General features: G+C 40.6%; 1 protein-coding gene across 1 annotated transcript in view; it reads right to left on the bottom strand.

Moving 5' to 3' along the window:
- Nucleotides 1–21,557, bottom strand: part of TSPAN12 (tetraspanin 12) — a 96,257-nt gene that overhangs the window by 25,843 nt on the left and 48,857 nt on the right. Inside the window, exon 5 of the mRNA XM_070755447.1 lies at nt 12,535–12,609. Within this exon, the coding sequence (XP_070611548.1) occupies nt 12,535–12,609 (75 nt within the window). The remainder of the gene's footprint in view (nt 1–12,534; nt 12,610–21,557) is intronic.

Here is a 21,557-nt window from a genome sequence, read left to right as displayed (position 1 = left end):
GGTCACTTGAGAATATTCTGCTGCAACTACAGAGATACAGTATCTTGTATTAAACTGCTTTGAAACTCGTTCGGTTTTCAATGCATTTTGACATGAAAATATTGTCCCAGTATTCAGCCTTTGTCTAGTACTCAACATGCTGCTATAAGAGGGAAACAACTGTGGAGAATGCAGAGGAAGTCATCCATGCTGGGACGGTCATTGCAAAAGGGATGGAGATGGCCATAGAGAGTGGATAGGAAGTTGGCCATGCTGGGAAGGCTACTGATATAGGAAAAAGTCAGACAGAAAGTTACATGAGTTACATGGTAAGTAATAGATTTATTTGGGGCTCGTCCTTTTTATTACCTGTTGCACCTCCCGAAACAAATTAATGCCAAGTATCAAGGTATCACTGTACATAATTAGAAATTGGAAATAATTAGTTAGCTAGCAATCTTCTTGGAAACCTTCCCATTTACATGCATACACTTGGAAAAAGAGAAGCTTAAACTAATATAACTCTCTAAGCAACATAACTAAAATTTCAGTTTTAAGTTTAAATGAAGATCTCAGATCTTGTCATCTATGCAGCATCATTGTAACTACCAGCTGGCATCTCAGGTAAAAATGATGCTATTCAGTAACATTAATGTTCGCGCTTAGAATTTGGTCATTGTTGATTTTGGCTGTAATGAAAGTGATTGAAAGAAACTGTGAATATATAGCTACAGTCTTTCTTTGCCAGGGACATCCTTCAAATCCAGATAATTTACCCATATCCAATTAAAAAATAACAGCATTTATATACAATATGCAATAGCATATTGCAACAAATTGTTTGGAGATTCCAGAATAAGTATAACTTTGCAGGATTTTTCTATTATCATTCTATTTTGCATCAAGCAAATACAAATATTTCTGGATTTCTAAATAAGCTTTATTTCCAAAAATGCCCAGGCCTAACCTTGAACCAGCTTATTTTTCATGTCGTCCATTCCCACCCGCCATGCTAATAGATGGAATATATGGAATCCAAAAATGAAAAATATTGTTTATCAAATAAGGAACAAATCCTTGGGGAAGAAGGGAACTTGAGATCTTCTATTCCAACCCCCTGGCCCAACACAGAAGTCTTTAAACCATCCCAGACAAAATTTTAATCCCTGCATTAAAAAGCTCTTTTTAGGCAGTCAGGTTTCCACTAAACTGACATAAAATCGTTATACAATATACCGGTAGATTGGTTTTGGCCAGTTATCTTGTTTAGATTCAATTGTTTCAATAGTAAAACTAATACTGAAAAAGTAATGTTCTTTCCAGTATTGACTTAAAATCTCTGCTATGAATAGCAACCACTGTGAATGAAGCAGCATATCCTCCCAGTTAGACTTGTTATATTATCTTCTACAAAAAGACCTGAAGCAATTCAGTTTTGTTATAATAGGAAAAAAGGTTTTCCTGTGATGATGACAAACTGTAGTAAGGCCAATCCACCCCAGCCCTCTTCCTCCCTTGCCTTTCCTCATCTCTTTTATGCGTCATGAGAAATAGAATAAACTTTTTTTGTTTTCTTGATCTGAGGAATCATGGTCAATACAGTGATACCTTGTCTTACAAACTTAATTGGTTCCGGGATGAGGTTCTTAAGGTGAAAGGTTTGTAAGACGAAACAATGTTTCCCATAAGAATCAATGGAAAAGCGATTAATGCATGCAAGCCCAAAATTCACCCCTTTTGCCAGCCGAAGCGCCCATTTTTGCGCTGCTGGGATTCCCCTAAGGTTCCCCTCCATAGGAAACCCCACCTCAGGACTTCTGTGTTTTTGTGATGCTTCAGGGGAATCCCAGCAGGGGAATCCCAGCATCGCAAAAACGAGCACTTCGCTGGCAACGGAAGTCCGGAGGTGGGGTTTCCCAGCGAAGGGAGCATCAGTGAAATCACAGCATCGCAAAAACACCGAAGCCCTCGAAACCCCACCTCCGGACCTCTGTGTTTTTGCAATGCTGCGATTTCACTGAGGCTCCCCTCGCTGGGAAACCCCACCTCCAGACTTCCATTGCCAGTGAAGTGCCCGTTTTTGCACTGCTGGGATTCCCCTGCTGCATCACAAAAACACAGAAGTCTGGAGGTGGGGTTTCCCATGGAGGGGAGCCTCAGGGGAATCCCAGCAGTGCAAAAACAGGTGCTTCGCTGGCAACGGAAGTCCGGAGGTGGGGCATCCCAGCGGCAGCGGTGGGTTTGTAAGGTGAAAATAGTTTGTAAGAAGAGGCAAAAAAATCTTAAACCCCAGGTTTGTATCTCGAAAAGTTTGTATGGCGAGGCGTTTGTAAGATGAGGTATCACTGTATTAGCAATGGAGATTAAATCTGGATTTAAAAATCAGCTTGAGCCTGATTTCTTCTTTATAACAAATAATTTAATTCATATTAGAGATAAAGAGATGCTGTAACTTCTAAATCAAAGATGGAGAACTGATAAAGATTAAGTTGCAATATATCTGGTCACCATATTTTCCTGATCCATATTTAAACTATGAACCATAATCTGGAAACAAATGGTAAATGTATTTCCTGAAATGACACAATTTACTCAGTCCTTTCTGAGATTCTCTATTGATAGAAGAAAGGTAGTAAATATGCTTACACAAGTTGCAAACAGATGTTCAGTTCAAGTTTCATTTCCCTATCTTAATAAAATACCAAACCAGTGTATTAAAAAAATAAGAAAGAAAAGGTTAGAAATATTTTTACATAACATTTATGTATTACACACATACATCTACGCTGTCCTAGGAATTCAAATCAACTCAAGGTATTTTACAAGATTTTTTAAAAAATCAAGGCAATAAAAATAACTCTGCTAAAAATCTGCAATGGTGGGATATAAAAACAATAACAGCATAAAAAAGGCAAACAAGACATGTATCACTAGTAATTACATACATATTTATTTAGACTAGAACAGTGATGGTGAACCTTTTTTGGTTTGAGTGCCGAAAGGGGTAGGCACAGCGAGGCACTCACATGCATGCCCACAACATAATTCCATGCGGCCCCCTGCACATGTATGTGTGACCTCCCCCTCACTCCTGGCACATGATGGCATGACCATTTTTCGCTTTCCCCAAGCTTCAGAGCCTTTCTAAGAGCCAGGGGTGGGCGAAAACAGCCTCACCACCAGAAGACCTCCGTAGGTAGAAAATGGCCCATTTGTCAATTTCAATTTCAATTCAATTTAATTTATTAGATTTGTATGCCGCCCCTCTCCGAAGAGAATCTAAACAATAATAAAAACAATATAACAGTAAACAAATCTAATATTAGATATATAAGAAAAATATAAAAAAACCCAACAATTAAAACCATACAACACATACATACCAAACATAAAATATAAAAGCCTGGGGGAGATGTCTCAATTCCCCCATGCCTGGCAATATAGGTGGGTCTTGCGAAAGACAAGGAGGGTGAGGGCGGTTCTAATCTCCAGGGGTAGTTGATTCCAGAGGGCCGGGGCTGCCACAGAGAAGGCTCTTCCTCTGGGGCCCGCCAAACGACATTGTTTAGTCGACAGGACCCGGAGAAGACCAACTCTGTGGGACCTTATTGGTCGCTGGGATTCGTGCGGTAGGAGGCGGTTCCAGAGGTACTCTGGTCCATTGCCATGTAGGGCTTTAAAGGTCATAACCAACACTTTGAATTGTGACCGGAAACTGATCGGCAGCCAGTGCAGGCGACGGAGTGTTGTAGAAACGTGGGTGAATCTAGGAAGCCCCACAATGGCTCTCGCTGCCACATTTTGCACGATCTGAAGTTTCTGAACACTTTTCAAAGGTAGCCCCATGTAGAGAGCGTTGCAGTAATTGAACCTCGAGGTGATGAGGGCATGAGCGACCGTGAGCAATGACTCCCTGTCCAATTGAACTGGAAGGCCCATTTTTTGCTCTCCCCAAGCTCCAGAGCCTTTCTTGGAGCCTGGGGAAGATGAAAACGGCCTTACACACACACACACACACACACACACACACACACACACACAGAAGCCTTCTGGAGGCCAGAAATGGCCCATTTCCCGATTTCTTCAACTTGGTAAATGGGCAATTTCTGGCCTCGAGAGGGCCTCTGGGGATGAGGCTGTTTTCGCCTTCCCCAGGCTCCGAGAAAGTCTCTGAAGCCTGGGAAAATAAAGGAAACAGAACTTCTGGTTCAACAGGAAGTCAGCAAATAGAATGTTTCCAGCCTCCAGAGGACCTCCGGGGGGGGGGGAGGCCATTTTCACCCTTCCCAGGCTCCTAGAAAGGCTCTGAAGCTTGAAGAAAGCAAAAATGGGCCTTCCCCATCCCCTACGGAGGCTAAAAACAGGCTGTTTCCCGACTCCAGAAGACCCAAAAATCAGCTGGCATGCTGGATCTGAGCTTGCATGCCTACTGATATGGCTCCTTATGCCACTTGTGCCATGCGTGCCAAGATTTGCCATCACATCACTAGACTCTCCCAAACTAGTGTTCTACATATGTGATAGAATTGGTAGGATTTCTGAAAATTTCAGTTTCAATTCACCCGAAGGATGCTAAATTGGAGAAAGTTATCACATCAGTTCATGATTATTATACTGAATACAGTATACTATGTATATAGAACAAAGTTTATGTAAGTAAGGTGTCAAAGACAAAATGTTGTCTTTTACAACAGATGGAGACAATGAAGTTATGTAAATTAAATATAATGGAAGTAAAAAATACTTTATAAAAAGGAGGTATTTACATAAAATCATATCAATGGGAAAACATACAAAATGTGCTTGAAGCAACAAACGTCTGCACAATAAGCAGAAATAAACAAATATAGAAAACAGCAATGTGACAGAATGTATGGAGATAAGCAGCACAAAACATTATCTCACATTTGAATCTGCTTTTCCTTCAAATATTGAAAATTATTGAAAGGACTGAAATGATGATTAATGCTACAACAGAAAACAAAATAAATATGCATCATGGAAAATGCATCTGTAATAATTCATGGCAAAATACTTTTTTAACCCCCCCCCCCCCAAGATTAAAAAAATGAACATTTTTAAAAAGCTTAGTGAAACACAATAAAACCAAATATTCTATCTTAGTTTTAATTTTGTCCCCTAAAGATCCTTGCACTCAATAAGGTTCCAGCAGACGTGGTTGGTAAATCCACAGTAACTGAATTTAAACATGCCTGGGATAAACATATATCCATCCTAAGATAAAATACAGGAAATAAGGGCAGACTAGATGGACCATGAGATCTTTTCTGTCATCAATCTTCTATGTTTCAAGAGAATATAATTCCATTTGCAGAATAGATAGTTCTGCAAATTAAACACTTTTTTCTAATCATGCATTGACTTTTTCAATATACAGTGATACCTCGTCTTATGAACCCCTCGTCATACGAACTTTTCGAGATACGAACCCGGGGTTTAAGATTTTTTTGCCTCTTCTTCCAAACTATTTTCACCTTACGAACCCGACACCGTCGCTGGGATGCCCCGCCTCTGGACTTCCGTTGCCAGCCGAAGCACACGTTTTTGCGCTGGTGGGATTCCCCTGAGGCTCCCCTACATGGGAAACCCCACCACCGGATTTTGCGATGCTGCAGGGGAATCCCAGCAGGGGAATCCCAGCATCGCAAAAACGGGCGCTTCACTGGCAACGGAAGTCCGGAGGTGGGGTTTCCCAGCTCCGTGGTTCCTACCTGACACTTGTACCTCCATCATGGTTTTTGGCATTGTGTCCAGGGCGCACTATTCTAAAAGAAAATGTCTCGCGAGTTCAAACTTCTTGAACTCATGAGATGTTTTCTTTTAAAACAGGCTGGCCTGGACACAACAGTGAGGAACATGATGGAGGTGCAAGTGTCAGGTAAGATGCATGTCTCACAGTTGAGCGGAATTTGGGGGTTGCAGGTCGGCAGGGGTGGGCAGCAAGCAGGATGGGGTGGAACACAGTTCCACCAGTGGAAATGATGCTCCAGCTGATTGGCGGCAGTCACTTCCTGGATTACCGGGCTTGGCTCGGCTCTCCTTTTTTTCTCTGCTGCTGCATCTGTGCTCCTTGCTTTTTTCCTCTTTCCTCCTTCCTGGCCTTGAATGAGCTTCCCTCTCTCCTGCCCGGCTCCCCTCCAGCCTCACGCGGCCACTTCCCACCTGAGGTGCAAGCAGAAGGTTTGGGTGGAAGCGGCGCTGGCAGCATTCGCCTAGCTACCCAGCCTGAGGCGGGGGACGACCCAGGAAGGAGAGCGGAGGAAACATGAAGCAAATTGTCACCCCAGCGAGCAACACTGGTAAGGTTGTAAGTCGAGGACTTAACATTTCACTTGAACGATGATCGTTCAAGCCACTCCCACCTGGTCACATGGCTGGCAAGCCACTCCTACCCAGTCACATGACCATTATGCCACACCCACAAAATAAGCCACACCCACAGTGTGGAAGTAAAACTTTTGGCTGCCCATTACTGCAAGGGGGTGAAGTGGGCCACGAGACATGTATCCTACATGGGACTTGTAATTCCACTGTGTTCCTGGTGCTATATCGACTGAGCTGCCCCCGACTCTCAATTGAAGTGGTAGGGGGAAGAAATTCTTGAGGGCTGCCTGAAGAAGAAGCTGACAGCCAAACGCTTAGCCAAGCTCAGTGGCAGAAGCATCCGGGCATGCATTTCCTTCACGTGCATCACTCTCTCTCTCGCCAGTGAGGAGGCAGAAGAGTGCACATAAGGACCCGGATTGTGGAGGCAATATGTTGGCTCTGTTAAAAAGTGCTATTGCTAACATGTTGTAAGCCGCCCTGAGTCTAAGGAGAAGGGGAGCATTGAAAAACAAACAAACAAATAAACAAACAAATCAATGAATAAATAAATAAGACAAAGCACCAGAAGGAACCCTTTGGCTGAATGCAAGAAATCTTTCCCCTTTCGCTCCAAGAGTCTCTCGAACACTCATTTCTGGCAGAGTTTTGAAGAGAGAAAGATTTCTTGCATTCAGCAAGTTTGGAAAAGATAAGGAAGCACGGCTCAGCTTGGCTAGAAGTTTGGCTATCAGCTCAGCTTTCTTATACACCCCATGAGAGTGTCTTTCCCCTCCTGCTTTGCTCAAGAGCTGGAGGAGGATCGGTGTACACAACACCGAGGGACGGGTGGCTGTTCCTGCAGGGCATTCGAATGCACCGCCCTCGCCTGCATACCCTGTCTGAAGGTCATAGGGAGGGAGCTGGAGGATGAAGAGGCCTGAGCCAGTGAATGAGTGAAGAAGGAGGAGGCAGGAGGCAGAGTTGAAGGGGTAGCAATAGGGATGTCTGCTTCTCAAGCACTGCACTGGAGCATGGAGCGTGTTTCAAACTGACATAGGCAGAGCCCAGATGAGCACAGGGGTTGAGAAGCAGACGTCCCTGTTGGGTGCCTGTTCCTGCATGGCATTTACATGCACCACCCTCGTCTGCATCTGTTTGAAGGACACTGGGAGGGAGGTGGAGGGTAACAGGGCTGAGCCGAGCTGAAGGGGTGGCAACAGGGGCGTCTGTTTCTCAGGCCCTGCACTCATCTGGGCTCTGCCTACTTAGTTTGAAATGTGCTCCTGTTTGCGAGCCCACAAGCACAGGCCTTGAGCAGCAGACCTTCCTGTCGCTTCCCCTTTGACTCCGCCTCCGACCGCTGCCTGCCTCATTTTCTGGACTGGCTCAGTTGCTCTGGGCTGCCTTCAGCAGCACTTTGAATCGTGCTCCTTCCTGCGATGAAGGGATCAATCCTTGCATTCTGGTCTTCACAGGCAGGAGCGCATTTCAAACTGATGTAGGCAGAGCCCAGATGAGCCAAGCTAGTCCCATGGTGCGTGTGTGCATCTTCCTCTTGCTTGGTCTTGCTCTCCCGGCCAAAAGAATGCCCACCGGAGAAAGAGAGGCTCCCGGCATGTTCCCCCCTTCCCAAAAATACTTCCCAAAGTATTTGTGGGGACTTATTTTCAGAATGGGGCTTATTTCAATGTATGTCCCGAAAAGCCTGTTGGGCTTATTATCGGGACATGTCTAGGGGAAACATGATGTGGGTCTGTGTAAAGGGGAAAAAGAATGTACTGTACTGGGTTTTTTTTTTGTTTTTTTCAGCAACCAGCTGGAATGGATTGTATATGTTAAATGTTATATTTATTTGATATTTGGATCTCCATTTTCTTTTTTTCTGTACACCAATTTTGTTTTCTTTTTTGTTGTTGTTAGTGCTGGATGTACACTTTTGTTTTGTTTTGTTTATTTGTTTTTCTGTTTTGTATTTTACCTTTCATGTTAAACTAAAATAATTATACTTAAAACAAAATTAAAAAATGCATATCTAGTATAAAAGGAGGAAGGAAAGAGTTGGTATCTTAATGCAATGCAATGATGTAATGTACACAGGTTTATACAAGTAGCCCTTGACTTATGACCACAAATAAGCCCAACATTTTTGTTCTTTAGACATTTGTTAAGCGAGTTTTGCCCCATTTTATAACTTTTCTTGCCATAGTTGTTAAGTAAATCATTGCAGTTGATAAGTTAGTAACATGATTGTTAAGTGAATCAAGCTTCCTTGTTGATTTCGTTTGTCAAAAGTTCACAAAAGGATCACATTATTTTGGCTCACAGCAACAGTCATAACCAGTTGCCAATCATCTGAATTTTGGTCACATGATCATGGGGATGCTATAAAGGTGAAAATCAGGTCACTTTTTTCAGTGCCATTGTAACTTTGTAACAGTCACTAAATGAACTGTTGTAAGTTAAGGACTATCTGTACATTTATGAGATTATTAAAATGCATACATTCCTTGGTTGACAAATCAGATACTAAGTTCTTATTTGCGCTGTTACACTGAAATGGAGCAATATTTTCTGTTGTCTGGTTTTAAAATATACTTACTTTCATGTGAGATGGGCAGTTATACAAATATGATAAATATACTTATTTCAAAACATATCAGTAACACGTGAGTGAATTCCAGTAACAGATTTTGCATGCTACTAACAGCATTTTTTAGATGTGCCAAATGGAAGAAAACAGGAATTTAATCCAGGTAGTAATTGCTAAGGAGCACAAAATAAAAGAGAAATGTACAGGCCTGTCATCCAGAGAAAGAAGGGCTATTATCTTCCTTCAACCCTCGGATCTTGCTGAGTCTCCTTCTTGTGGGCATTCATCTACCCAGCTAGTAGAAGGCTTGCTGGGAAGGCTCTTTCTTCAACTACTAACCCTTCTAAAGAAATGTCTATTCCATGTGAACATTTTCAACTTGTACCTTGGCAAGGAGCCTCAATTCTCTCAAAGCATTTCTCCGTCAAACTCTCAGAGGACAACAGCAGAACTCATGGGGTGAATGAATCTATGCTTCCATTTTTATTCTGACATTTAGAGAAAGTAATGTTTTGAACTGTAGTTATATTTAGAATGATAGCCTCTCGGTGGAACGCATAGATAGCAGAGGAATACATTGTGATGAAAAATATGGTATTAGTATGCCATTTTGGATTTTAATAGTGCCAGGAAGGAAGGAAGGAAGGAAGGAAGGAAGGAAGGAAGGAAGGAGGGAGGGAGGGAGGGAGGGAGGGAGGGAGGGAGGGAAGGGGGAAGGAAGGAGAAAGGAAAGGGGAGGGAGGGGAGGGAGGGACATGACTGCTTGGTATATTTTAGCAATTCTGCACAAAGCTCTTTTCTATCTCAGCTTCAAATGTATATTCGAATACACTCTTCAAATATATTTTTTCTTTTATGTACATTGAGAGCATGTGCACCAAGACAAATTCCTTATGCGTCCAATCACTCTTGGCCAATAAAGAATTCTATTCTATTCTATTCTATTCTATTCTATTCTACGGAGAGGGGCGGCATACAAATCTAATAAATAATAATAATAATAATAATAATAATAGTAATAATAATAATAATAATAATAATACATAATAATATTCTGTTCTTATTCTATTCTACTCATAAATAAGTATCAAATGGAAAAGGGAGACAGGGGAATTCAACAGCTAGCACAATAACATGCCAGTTTGTTTTTTTCATTCCAATATTTTTCCACTGCAAGAATGAATCATTTTTCTAGCTTGAAAAGGGAAAGGACAAAATCGCCTCTTTAACACAGCTGCGTTTTAGCACAAACATCTATATTTACAGAAAAAACATCAATTCAAAAATGTGGTTGCATAGAGGGGCGTGGCCAACGCCACATCACTACGGACCTATCCATACTGCCAGGAGACCCGGTTGGTCAGAACTGGATCAGAACCACCCTGTAGGGGTGAGGAAAAAGAGAGGCATCTGCTGGTAAGATGGAGGGGTGGCAATGTACTTTCTAAAAAATATTTTACGGTATATGCTTATTGATTTGTATGTGATGCTGTAGAGAAAAATAAAAAATAAAAAATGGAAAAAATGTGGTTGCCTACCTTTCTGAATGTGTTATGCTACACAATATTAAGCTGCTAGTAGTTTTGCTCATAAGTAATCCTAAATATGTTAAATAATATTTTTTTTAAAGATATGATTTTAAGATTTTGATTTTCAACAAGCAGGATGTCTTTGTTTTTCTGAAGCCACATAGATGGTTTTCTGAAAATAAACTTTAATAAGCACACAAGGGTGTTCATTATTTATTTATTACACCTTTTTATTTGTCAAATTAATACCATACCTTCCTTCCAGGAGTTTAGCACATTGTAAATAGCACTACCTCTTCTCATTGTCCCTCAATAGTGAGTTGGGTTGGGCTGTGAAAGAGACCTATCCAACCCAAAGAGTTTCCCAGGGCTAAGGGGGATTTTAAACTATGTCTTCCCACTCTTAGTCCAATAACAGTCACAACAGCGGAGTATAATTCTCATACTGGAGACCAGGACAATTTTTCTAGCTTTGGTTCCAATATCATTCAACAACAAATATTATCTCCGGGACCGTCTTCTGCCGCACGAATATCTTTGGGACCGTCTTCTGCCGCACGAATCCCAGCGAACGGTTAGGTCCCACAGAGTTAGCCTTCTCTGGGTCTCGTCGACTAAACAATGTCGTCTGGCGGGACCCAGGGGAAGAGCCTTCTCTGTGGTGGCCCCGACCCTCTGGAACCAACTCCCCCCAGATATCAAAGTTGCCTCCACCCTCCTTGCCTTTCGTAAGCTCCTTAAAACCCACCCCTGTCATCAGGCATGGAGGAATTGAGATATTCCCTTCCCCCTAGGCTTACAAAATTTATGCATGGTATGTTTGTATGTATGATTGGTTTCTTAAATTGGGTTTTTAAAACTACTTTTAATATAAGATTTGTTTATATTGTTTTTTACTGTTGTTAGCCGCCCCGAGTCTACAGAGAGGGGCGGCATACAAATCTAATTAATAAAATAAATAAATAAAATTATCTGAATTAAACTGAGTGCCTGGTCATTTTCTATAGAATAAGTATTAGAGGAAGAGGCATGCTACAATGATTTCAATGAATGTGGTTTCTACATACAACTTGCTTTGGCAACTATGGAAAGTGCTACTGAAACAGATGACATTGTCAAACCCAAAGAATTTTGAAAAATATGCAAAAGTGGATTGATCAGTTTATATGATAGGTAGACATTAATTTAATTATTGTATTTATGTGCTTTATATTAATAAAGCTTTTAACTGGTCCATAGTGACTATTTTACTCTATGACAGTGATGGTGAACATATGGCATGGGAGTCACAGGTGGCACGCGGAGCCATGTCTGCTGGCACGTGAGTCGTTGCCCTAGCTCAGCTCCAATGTGCTTGTGTGTGGTGTGTGGTGGCCAGCTGATTTTTGGCTTGCACAGAGGCTCTGGGAAGGACTTTTTAGCTTCCAGAGAGCCTCCAGGGGGATGGGGGAAGGGTTTTACCCTCCGCCAGCTCCAGGGAAGGCTTTGGAGCCTGGGGAGGATGAAACGCAAGCCTACTGGGCCCACCAGAATTTTGGAAACAGGCCATTTCCAGCCTTCAGAAGGCTTCCAGGGTGTGTGGGGAGATGTTTTCACCCTCCCCAGTGCTCTTTCAGCACCCAAGGGAAAAAAAGTTTGCCATCACTGCTCTATCATATAGGAACAAGATAAAGCCAACCTCAAACTGTGACTTAGTGAGAAAATGAGTTTTATTAATATGCTAGCTTAATTTACCCAACTGATTACAAATTCTCTAAATACATGAATCAAGTCCATTTTTTAAAAAAAGAATATACCGCTACAGCATGAATAAAAATATTATGATCTGATCTGGTTAAAATAATAATACAATATAATAAAACAGAAATTCTCTTTTATCTACACTAGGAATTTTTTAATGTGGAAGAAAAATTTCCATTTATATAGTAAGGCACTTAAGAACAATCCCAAATGGATCACATTAAAACTCATTCCAAGTAATTTTCATAGAATTTACTTTTATGTTCAATAAGGCATCGTACATGTGAAGGAAGAAATTATATCAAGATTTGAATATTTAAAAAAATCAGAGTCGCTAAATATGATCAATTTTCCTGTACAAATACTCACTGTAATTTCCTGTTCATAGGTCCAAACACCACAGGCCAGTTCAATGCAGAATATCACCAGCAAACTTCCAAAATACTGCAGAACAACAAAAAAAAGCATCCCATTTTTTATTATTTTAAGCCAAAGCCAGTCTTAGGTGTATTTTCTAACTCTAAGAATAAAGTGGCTAAACCTGCAAACATGATTTTGACTATTTGAACAATCTAAAACAGCAATCTAAATTTTGGGCTGCATTATTGAACAAAACTACCGTAGTTGGGTTTTAATTTCCTGAATGTTCTTTTTTGTTATGGTTGTAAAAAACTGGCCCTGTCTACTTTAGACGCTAAGAAGCGTTAGACTTGGCTAAGCCATGTATGAGAGATTCCCACAAAAGAAGAGCTGGAGTTTAGACTGCAATTTTTTTTAAAAAAAAAAAAGTTGAACAAAAATTAAATTGCACTTTTGAAAGGGGAAGACTGCATGGGAGAGGTCCATATACAAATCCCAGCGACTAGTTGGATCCCACAGAGTTGGCCTTCTCCAGGTCCCATCGACGAAACAATGTCATCTGGCGGGACCCAGGGGAAGAGCCTTCTCTGTGGCGGCCCCGATCCTCTGGAATCAACTTCCCCCAGAGATTAGGATTGCTCCCACCCTCCTTGCCTTTCGCAAACTCCTTAAAACCCACCTCTGCTGCCAGGCATGGGGAAATTGATTCCCCTGGTCCGTTTCCATTTTATGTATGGTTTGCCTGAGATGTATGACTGTCTTTTATATTAAAGGTTTTAAATTGTTTTTAACTATTGGATTTGTACTGTTTTGTTGTTGTGAGCCTCTCCGAAGACAATTTAAAACCCTTAATATAAAAGACAGTCATACATCTCAGGCAGCATACAAATCTAATAAATGGATGGATGGATGGATGGATGGATGGATGGATGGATGGATGGATGGATGGATGGATGGATGGATAGATAGATAGATAGATAGATAGATAGATAGATAGATAGATAGATTAAACAAGATTTGAGTCTGTCCCAAAAGTATCTTTATTCTTTATTTTAATAGCAGCCTAATGAAAAAAATGGAGGAGTAGGAGTGGAATAGTACTAAGAGAATAGGCAATAGAAATTATCCACTATTTATTAATTTTTCACATTTCTGAATTGCCCATCTCTTTCAAAGATGGACTCCGCGCAATGTACAATTAAATGTCAGCATATAAAAACTATATATAAAAATAAAAATGTTAGAATTAAAATTACATAATTAAGCAATTTTTAGAGGGAGAAAATAATAATTAATTAAGAAAAAAACAATTGAAAAAGTAAATAAGGGAGGGCACCAGCATGTCCCATGAATACGTGCTCCTTTGGGCTTCCCAGGAAAGCCCACAAAGCCATATTTCTTCACATTTTTCTCCAACCCAATGTTTCTCAACCTTAGCAACTTTAAGATATGGGTACTTCAACTCTCAGAAATTCCCAACCAGCTATGCAAATAGCAAGTCTGGCACAACCATTTTGGCCCCGGCAAATCTAAACCTGTTATCAACCACATTACAAGACTGCTTTTTATCAGCAACCATCCAATTTATCCCATTTCTAGTTTGGCTTCAGACTGGACAAACGAAAAATAGTCAAAAGGCTACTTCAAGCCCCTGAAATTTTACAAGCAAACAAACAAATAAATTTTGAAGATAATCATGTAGTAACAAGTATAACTAAGCCAATCTTGATTTCTAAAATGTAATAATAATAATAATAATAATAATAATAATAATAATAATAATAATAATTTATTGGATTTGTATGCCGCCCCTCTCCGCAGACTCGGGGCAGCTAACAACAATAATAAACACAACATGTACAATCCAATAATAAAAAACAACTAAAAACCCCTATTATAAAACCAAACATACACACAAACATACCATGCATAACTTGTAATGGCCTAGGGGGAACAGCTATCTCAACTCCCCCATGCCTGGCGGTATAAATGAGTCTTGAGTAGTTTACGAAATGTAAGCCGATAGCCATAAAAATTAGACTTCATTCTATGTTGTGTAACAGACCATCCACATCAAAGTATTATTCTATGCCTCATATAAACATGGGGTGTGGAGGATGAATTTATTTATTTATTTATCAAATTTGTCATCCATCTCAATGTTCAGGTGACTCCAATCTGCTTCAATATTACATCAAACTCAAGATGTTATTTCCACAAGGCCATGTAAAAGCACAAATACTGCTACAGACTATACCACTCAGTCCATTCACCACAATCTGGCAATATGGCTCAAGGAGTCATGTTCTTTTCTCCCAAGGCTCCTTGCACGAACTTTGAATTTCTAACACAGACAAGTAAAATTAGCTGGTCTGTTGAGTTACTCTGAAATGAAGTCCAGTGAAATTAATGGACAGAGGTGAACTCAATGATGCAAAAAATCAGCTCTTCTGCTAAATTAATCAAGCTGCAAAGATGCTTATGGAACTGTAGCAACACTTGTCATCGAGAAGGTAGTTGCAATGAATACAGTTGAATGAGAACTTGGCAGGAACTGGTAGTATTGTTTCAGATAGTATGTGTAAGCATGCAAAGAATTCAGCTCCAGCAATTGGTCCCCTCCCCTCCAGAAAGGCAGCATCCCATTGGGGACCTCACAGAATGTTCCACAGCCAAAAAGATAATGTTTAAGTTTTTATTTTTATAATTAACACGCAAGGCTACAATCCATAATATCACAGATCGACAATTGTACCTAGTAGTTACCATTACCGTGGGATAAAGTGCAAAGTGAAAAGAATGATGCAATTAGCAGCTCAGCTTCTGGTATACTACACTCAGAAGTACATAGTGCTGCTTCCAGTAATTTTATGTTAGTATGATAGTATTATTATTCGTATCACATAGAGTGGTTTATTTAAAGCCATCTTGCAAGTTAATGGGATTGAACCAACAGGCCTCGGTCTTACAATACCAAATTGTCATTATACTGTCTCAACTTTTTAAAAGTCAGACTAAGCTATGTGATGATTAGGTCAAGTTCCAGGATAGATAAAAAGAAATTATTTCTGCTAGCTTCCAACTGAGAGGAAATTGAGCTGAAAAACTTTAATAATACTAGCATATTCTTGAAGTTTCTTTTTTAAAGTCCAGACACCAGAAGACATATATGGAACTTTAGAGAAGTATGTTGCTCTTTTATATACTACCTCCACTAATTATGAATACAAAGAGTACTAGAATCACCACTATCCTCAGAGTTTGCAGCATCACAATGTCCTCATGGTCACAGCATACAATTACAATGTTCCAGCAAGACATGATCATGTGGATTGTTATTTCTAACATTCCTTGCTGTTTTCCTAGAAGCAAGGTCAGTGGAGAAGCCGGTTAGAAGTTGCTCCTACCAGTGTTTCCTCTAAATTTTTTTTTAGGGGGGGGGGCGGAAAAGTATAGTGTCTGAGCGGCAGTCCTTTCAGGACTGGACGGCACAGAAATAATAAACAAACAAACAAACAAACAAACAAACAAATAAAAACCCCACCCTGTTTTGCCTCAGAGAATTTCAAAATAAAATACTGTATTGTGTGTCTATAACAGTGAGCTCATAATAGGGCAACTCTATCAATATCAAAATGCCACTTAAATAGTTGAGCTAGTTTCAAACTAGATTTTGATTTTCTTTCTCTCTTCCTTACTCCCATTCTTTTTCTTTCTCTTTTCCTTCCTCTCTTTTTTTCTATCTGTTTCTCTCTCTTCCTCTCTCTCTCTCCTTCCCTCTCACTCTTTCCCTCTCGGCTTCTGGGCAGGTTTGGAAAACTCTGAGTTGATGATGATTTTTAAGTGAGCGATTGCTCACTGCTCAGCTTAGAGGGAACTATGGCTCCTACTCAAATATTTGTTCATCAGTCCATGGTCTCTAGCGCCTATCAGCACTTTGCCATCTCCCATGGCACCTAGCTCAGTAGTGCCTATTCTCCCATGATACCTGCACATCTTCTTGCATTCCCTAGCGCCTATCCCCAGCACCCATCCATGACTCTGTGACTCACACATCCCCAACTGCACTTTTTCTAGTACCTGCTTATGGCACATGCCCACCTTCCAATACTCCATAGCACTTCCCTACATGTTATTTTAACAAGCGTACTTCAATGCTAACGTAGAATTAAGCTATAGTAGGAATAGATGAATGTATAAAAATTCATTAAATTAAATCAGGAAATAGGAGAGAAAATACAAACAAAAGCAATGATCATTGACTATACAACTGTAGCATTGGGGAAAAAAACCGTTCTCAAATGCCTATGATTTCCCTGCCAACTTCACCATGATTTCCTTTCTCTTAGAAATTTGGCAGCCAGTCAAAAAACTTGTACCTATATTACTCTGAGGACCTGCAGCCAACACTGGCTTAAAGTGGCTTTAAGAACCATAGGGGTTTCCCCCACAGTAATGGTAAAGTAGTGTCATCCAGAACAGCTTGCTATCTTAAAGAAGTGCTGATTAGACTGTCAAGCCACATTATGTCTTGGTAATTCTCCTGGCATAAGAAATTGGAGAAGGAGGGAGGTGGGGTGGGGAATGTTTCCTAGACTTCCAATAAGTAGCAGCAGAAGACCCAGAGGTCTTTTCCAATACTTTCTCTGATGGAGAACACATGGAATTGGGCTTGGAGTTGTGGAACTAAAGCAGCTGTCTCCCATTTCTTCCTGTTGACAAGGAAAATGGTGTGGAACTGACTCTGTAGCCAGCAGCCCTACAGAGCTGTATTCCAGAAGAACTCGAGATATTTCTATAGAAAAGTAATTCTAAGGTGGAAGGATGGGTAAATGTGGACTGGAAAATTGGCTTTTCAACTTTGAGGAAGCAGGTGATTTTGGTACCCTAAGAACTGATGCCAAAAGACCTTCTCATTCTTCATTTCCCACTAGTGCTGCTAGCCATGGGTTGGCAAGTATGGTGACAGAGAGGCCTCGTTATCATTGTGGGAAAGGAAGATGGTCACTGCCAAAAGGGAAGATGATCTTAAAAACTGATGACCAGTAATCATGCTAGGTTGCCTACATCAGTTTGATACAATCACTTTGGACTGATGCGCTTCAGAGGGTATCAGGTGAGAGGAAGCTGGAAGGTACTTCTTTTGAATTGGAACAAGAAGATGGCAATGGTAATGAGTTAGGGATGGATCGAAGATGCTAACTGATTGTAGGGCATTTTCACAACATGGCAAGCAGGAAAAATAAATCAATCCATTGTCATTAAATAGTCTACATGCCCTTTAATCCACTACAATATATGTACTTGAACTTGCTGTTCAAAGTACATACAGGTAGTCCCTGACTTCAACAGTTTGTTTAGTGACCATTCAAAGATACAACAGCATTGAAAAAAGTGACTTACAATCATTTTCCATACTTACAACCATTGGAGCATCCAATGGCCATGTGGACAATGGGCATGTATTTATGACTGTTCCAGTGTTGCAATCACCTTTTCTGATCTGACAGGTAAAGTCAATGGGGAAGCCAGATTCACTTAATAATTGTTTTACTAACTTAACAATTGCAGTAGTTCACTTAACAACTGTGGCAAGAAAGAAAACAGGGCAAACCTCACTTAACAAATGTCTCACTTAGCAAAAGAAATTTTGGGCTTTTATTTAATGAATTTACTGGAGCTTGCTTCTACTGTACTCAAGATTTTGTGCAAGTTAGAGCTCTTTCTATTAGAATTTGGTCTCTGTTAATCTATTTTCCTTCCTTATTGGTTCTGAAACGCATGCTTTGCTAGGCATGCTTTGCTTCACATGCGCCGCTGACATGCACACTTTTTCACTCTCTGCACATGTGCAGAAGTCTTTATGCAGGCACAGAGGGTTAAAAATAAGAAATGGCGACATCTGGGTGGGTGGGCAGAGCCTTACACTGCCACTGCTACTGGTTCTTTGAACCAGTGGCAGCCACCACTACTGGTACACCTGGACTGGGCTGAAGTGGTAGCATTTCACTCATGCTGAGAACCCATCACAAATTCCTCTCATTCATCACCATTTCGACTTTGAACTGTTGCCTAACAAGTGGTTGTAACTTGAGGACTACCCATACTCTTCTATACACGAACAGAACAAAGCTAAACAAATTTAAATCAAAGAGTGTTTCCTATCAAGACAGCCCTTCTGAGCACACAGTGTTATTAACATATTGCTCAAAACAAATAGGAGAGCAGACTGAAGCTTTCCCCCTGGCAGATTTGTAAACTGGACTAACTCAAAAATCACAATTAGCCATCAGTCAGAAAAAAGCAATAAGGGAGCAAAATCATTATGTATTCAAGATCAGCTTAGGAGAATTGCTTGCAGTAAATGGGGGAAAGTCAAAATATATCATTTTAAAAGGTTTTTCGCCCTCAAAAAATACAACCTTCCCTATGGTAAACATTTTTAGTTTTTCCTCTTTTCTGTCATTGTTAACAGCATTACTAGAAATTAATTTCCCAAGGCACATCTTCCATTTTATTATTGTTTTTTTTTATTTCATTGATCAGTGATCAACATGCATGCAGTATGTCTTATAAGCTGACTTCACAGTAACATATGAGGCAATCAAGCAAGCATTAACAGAGTGGAAGTGTAAAAAACCACACTCCATAAGCAAAAATTCAGTCATTTCTTTTGTGTTCAATATATTGGCTGATGTGATTCATAGCTAAATGAGAGAAGAAAACAAGATCCTTCATTTTGGTGGTTTTGTGCCTTACAGAAAGTCTGCATAAAGTTGATGAATAACAAGACATAGAGGCCTGGTGCAATTTCCATGGTGAGACTATCTTAAGCAATAATTTTGTGCTACTATGAAATGGTCTAAGAGTTTTTAAGCCACTTGTTTCTTTCAAAATATAATCATTTCCTAACAGCAACAAACTTAAGTTCCAGTATCTAAAATTGTCCCTGGAAAACAATCTTATTCACATGAAGTTTTGCATGGTGATGGGAGCTATGGTTCTTTCTTTCTTTCTTTCTTTCTTTCTTTCTTTCTCTTCCTTCCTTCTTTCCTCTTTCTTTCTTTCTCTTCCTTCCTTCCTTCCTCTTTCTTTCTTTCTTTCTCTTCCTTCCTTCCTCTTTCTTTCTTTCTCCTTCCTTTCCCCTGCCACCCTCCCCCCTTAACACATTTGCAAAATGAGAAAATTCATCATAACAAATAAATAATATCTCAAAGGCAATAAGTTCTTGTCTCCAAACTACATGGCCACAAGCTATATACAAATAAAGAATAAATAATGGAGGTTGCCTTCTCTTTTTTTACCCACAATCCCTAGAGACAATATTATTCAGTCACATCAGTGTGATTTCTTGGATTATACCAAATTAATAGGGAGTCGCCCTTGCCATTAATTAAAGAAAGGGGATAGAAATCTCAAAAGCATCAACTATTTAGTATATGTTATTGCCTCAAAATCTTTCAAATAATTTTATTCCAAATAAAAAAAATAGATTGAGATGGGGATTGGATTGCCCATAGTATATCCTAGAATCCTTGGAGCATGTGTGAGTGAAAAATCAGATGCTTATGGCTTGGTGGTGATAAACTAATGAAGGATTCTGCCATCATGTTCATACATTATTGACCTGCAACTGAGGAGAGAAGAGTGAAGAGTGAAGAACTGAATAAGAAGAATGGAGTGCGTGCAATAGGCTTAATGACTGAAATTAATTTGCCCGTATTACAAAAGTTCTCATAGATAGATTGACGCATGTACAGGTAGTCCTCACTTAGCGACTACTCATTCAAATTTACAACCACTAATTGATAAGAGTTCTGGACAAATCCTTGAAGTTGAAGCCATCACAGAGTCCCTGAAGTTAAGTGATTGTGATTTGGATGCTTGGCAACTGGTGCACAGTTATAATAGTCAGTATCCCATGGTCATATGATCATAATTTGCAACCTTCCCTGCCAGCTTCCCAAAAGTGAAGGCAATGGGAATCTAACAGGAAGTTGCAAAGCATGATTACCGTATTTTTCGGTGTATAAGACGCACCAGTGTATAAGATACACCTAGATTTAGAGGAGGAAAACAAGGAAAAAAGTATTCTGAACCAATTGGTGTAGAACTATATTGTTTAATAAAATACCAGTGTAGCAGAATACTTTTTACAACCATGTATACTTTTTAAAATGATGTACACTTTTTACAAACTTCAAACTTGACAAGTTTCAAGTTTTATTGCATTTATATGCCACCCCTCTCCGAAAACTCGGGGCGGCTAACAACAACCATGAAAATATACAATAAAATCCAATACTAAAAGCAAATTAAAACCCCTTAATATATAAAAACCAAACATACATACAAACATACCATGTATACAGTTGTAACGGCCTAGGGGGAGAAAAAAAGTCTTAATTCCCCCATGCCTAGCGGCAGAGGTGGGTTCAAGACTTGGGGACTTCAACTCGCAGAATTCTTCCACCAGTCATACTAGCTCAGAAATGGGAATTGAAGTCCACAAGCCTTAATCTTGCCAGGTTTGGCGACCTTTGCACTCCTAACACCTAACTCAGGGGTCTTCAAACTTGACAGCTTTAAGACAAGGCTGAGGAGGTTGGCAAACAGGCCCTGAAGGGGCAGAGCTGTCGTCCACACCAGTGTCATGTTGTTGGGTGGCGGGCTCAGCTCGGGGGAGCAGCTGTGGCAGGAGCTGGGCAGGGGCCGCCTCTCCCCTTCCACAGTCACTCGGTCGAGCCGAGCCTGCCACTCAACAAAATGATGCCAGTGTGGACGACGGCTCTGCCCCTTCAGGGCCTGTTCACCGGCCTCCTCAGCCTCATGATTTGATGGCAGCGGCGGCAGGGGCCTGGGGCGTGGATGTGACATTCCCAGTGCAGCTGCTCCTCAAAGGGAAGCCACCAGAGCTGCCTCAGCAGTTGCTGTTGCCATCGCTGCCTCTGCCAGGACTGCCTAATTCGGGTGGTGCGCCCGCCTTGTCCCTGCCAACCGGAGGCCCCGGGCAGCCGCCTGGAAAGCGCGCT

This window comes from Erythrolamprus reginae, chromosome 6 (genome assembly GCF_031021105.1).
Source record: "Erythrolamprus reginae isolate rEryReg1 chromosome 6, rEryReg1.hap1, whole genome shotgun sequence".
Taxonomy (NCBI): Eukaryota; Metazoa; Chordata; class Lepidosauria; order Squamata; family Dipsadidae; genus Erythrolamprus; species Erythrolamprus reginae.
The sequence above is the reverse complement of the archived record's forward strand: the minus strand, read 5'-3'. Positions and strand labels throughout refer to the sequence as shown.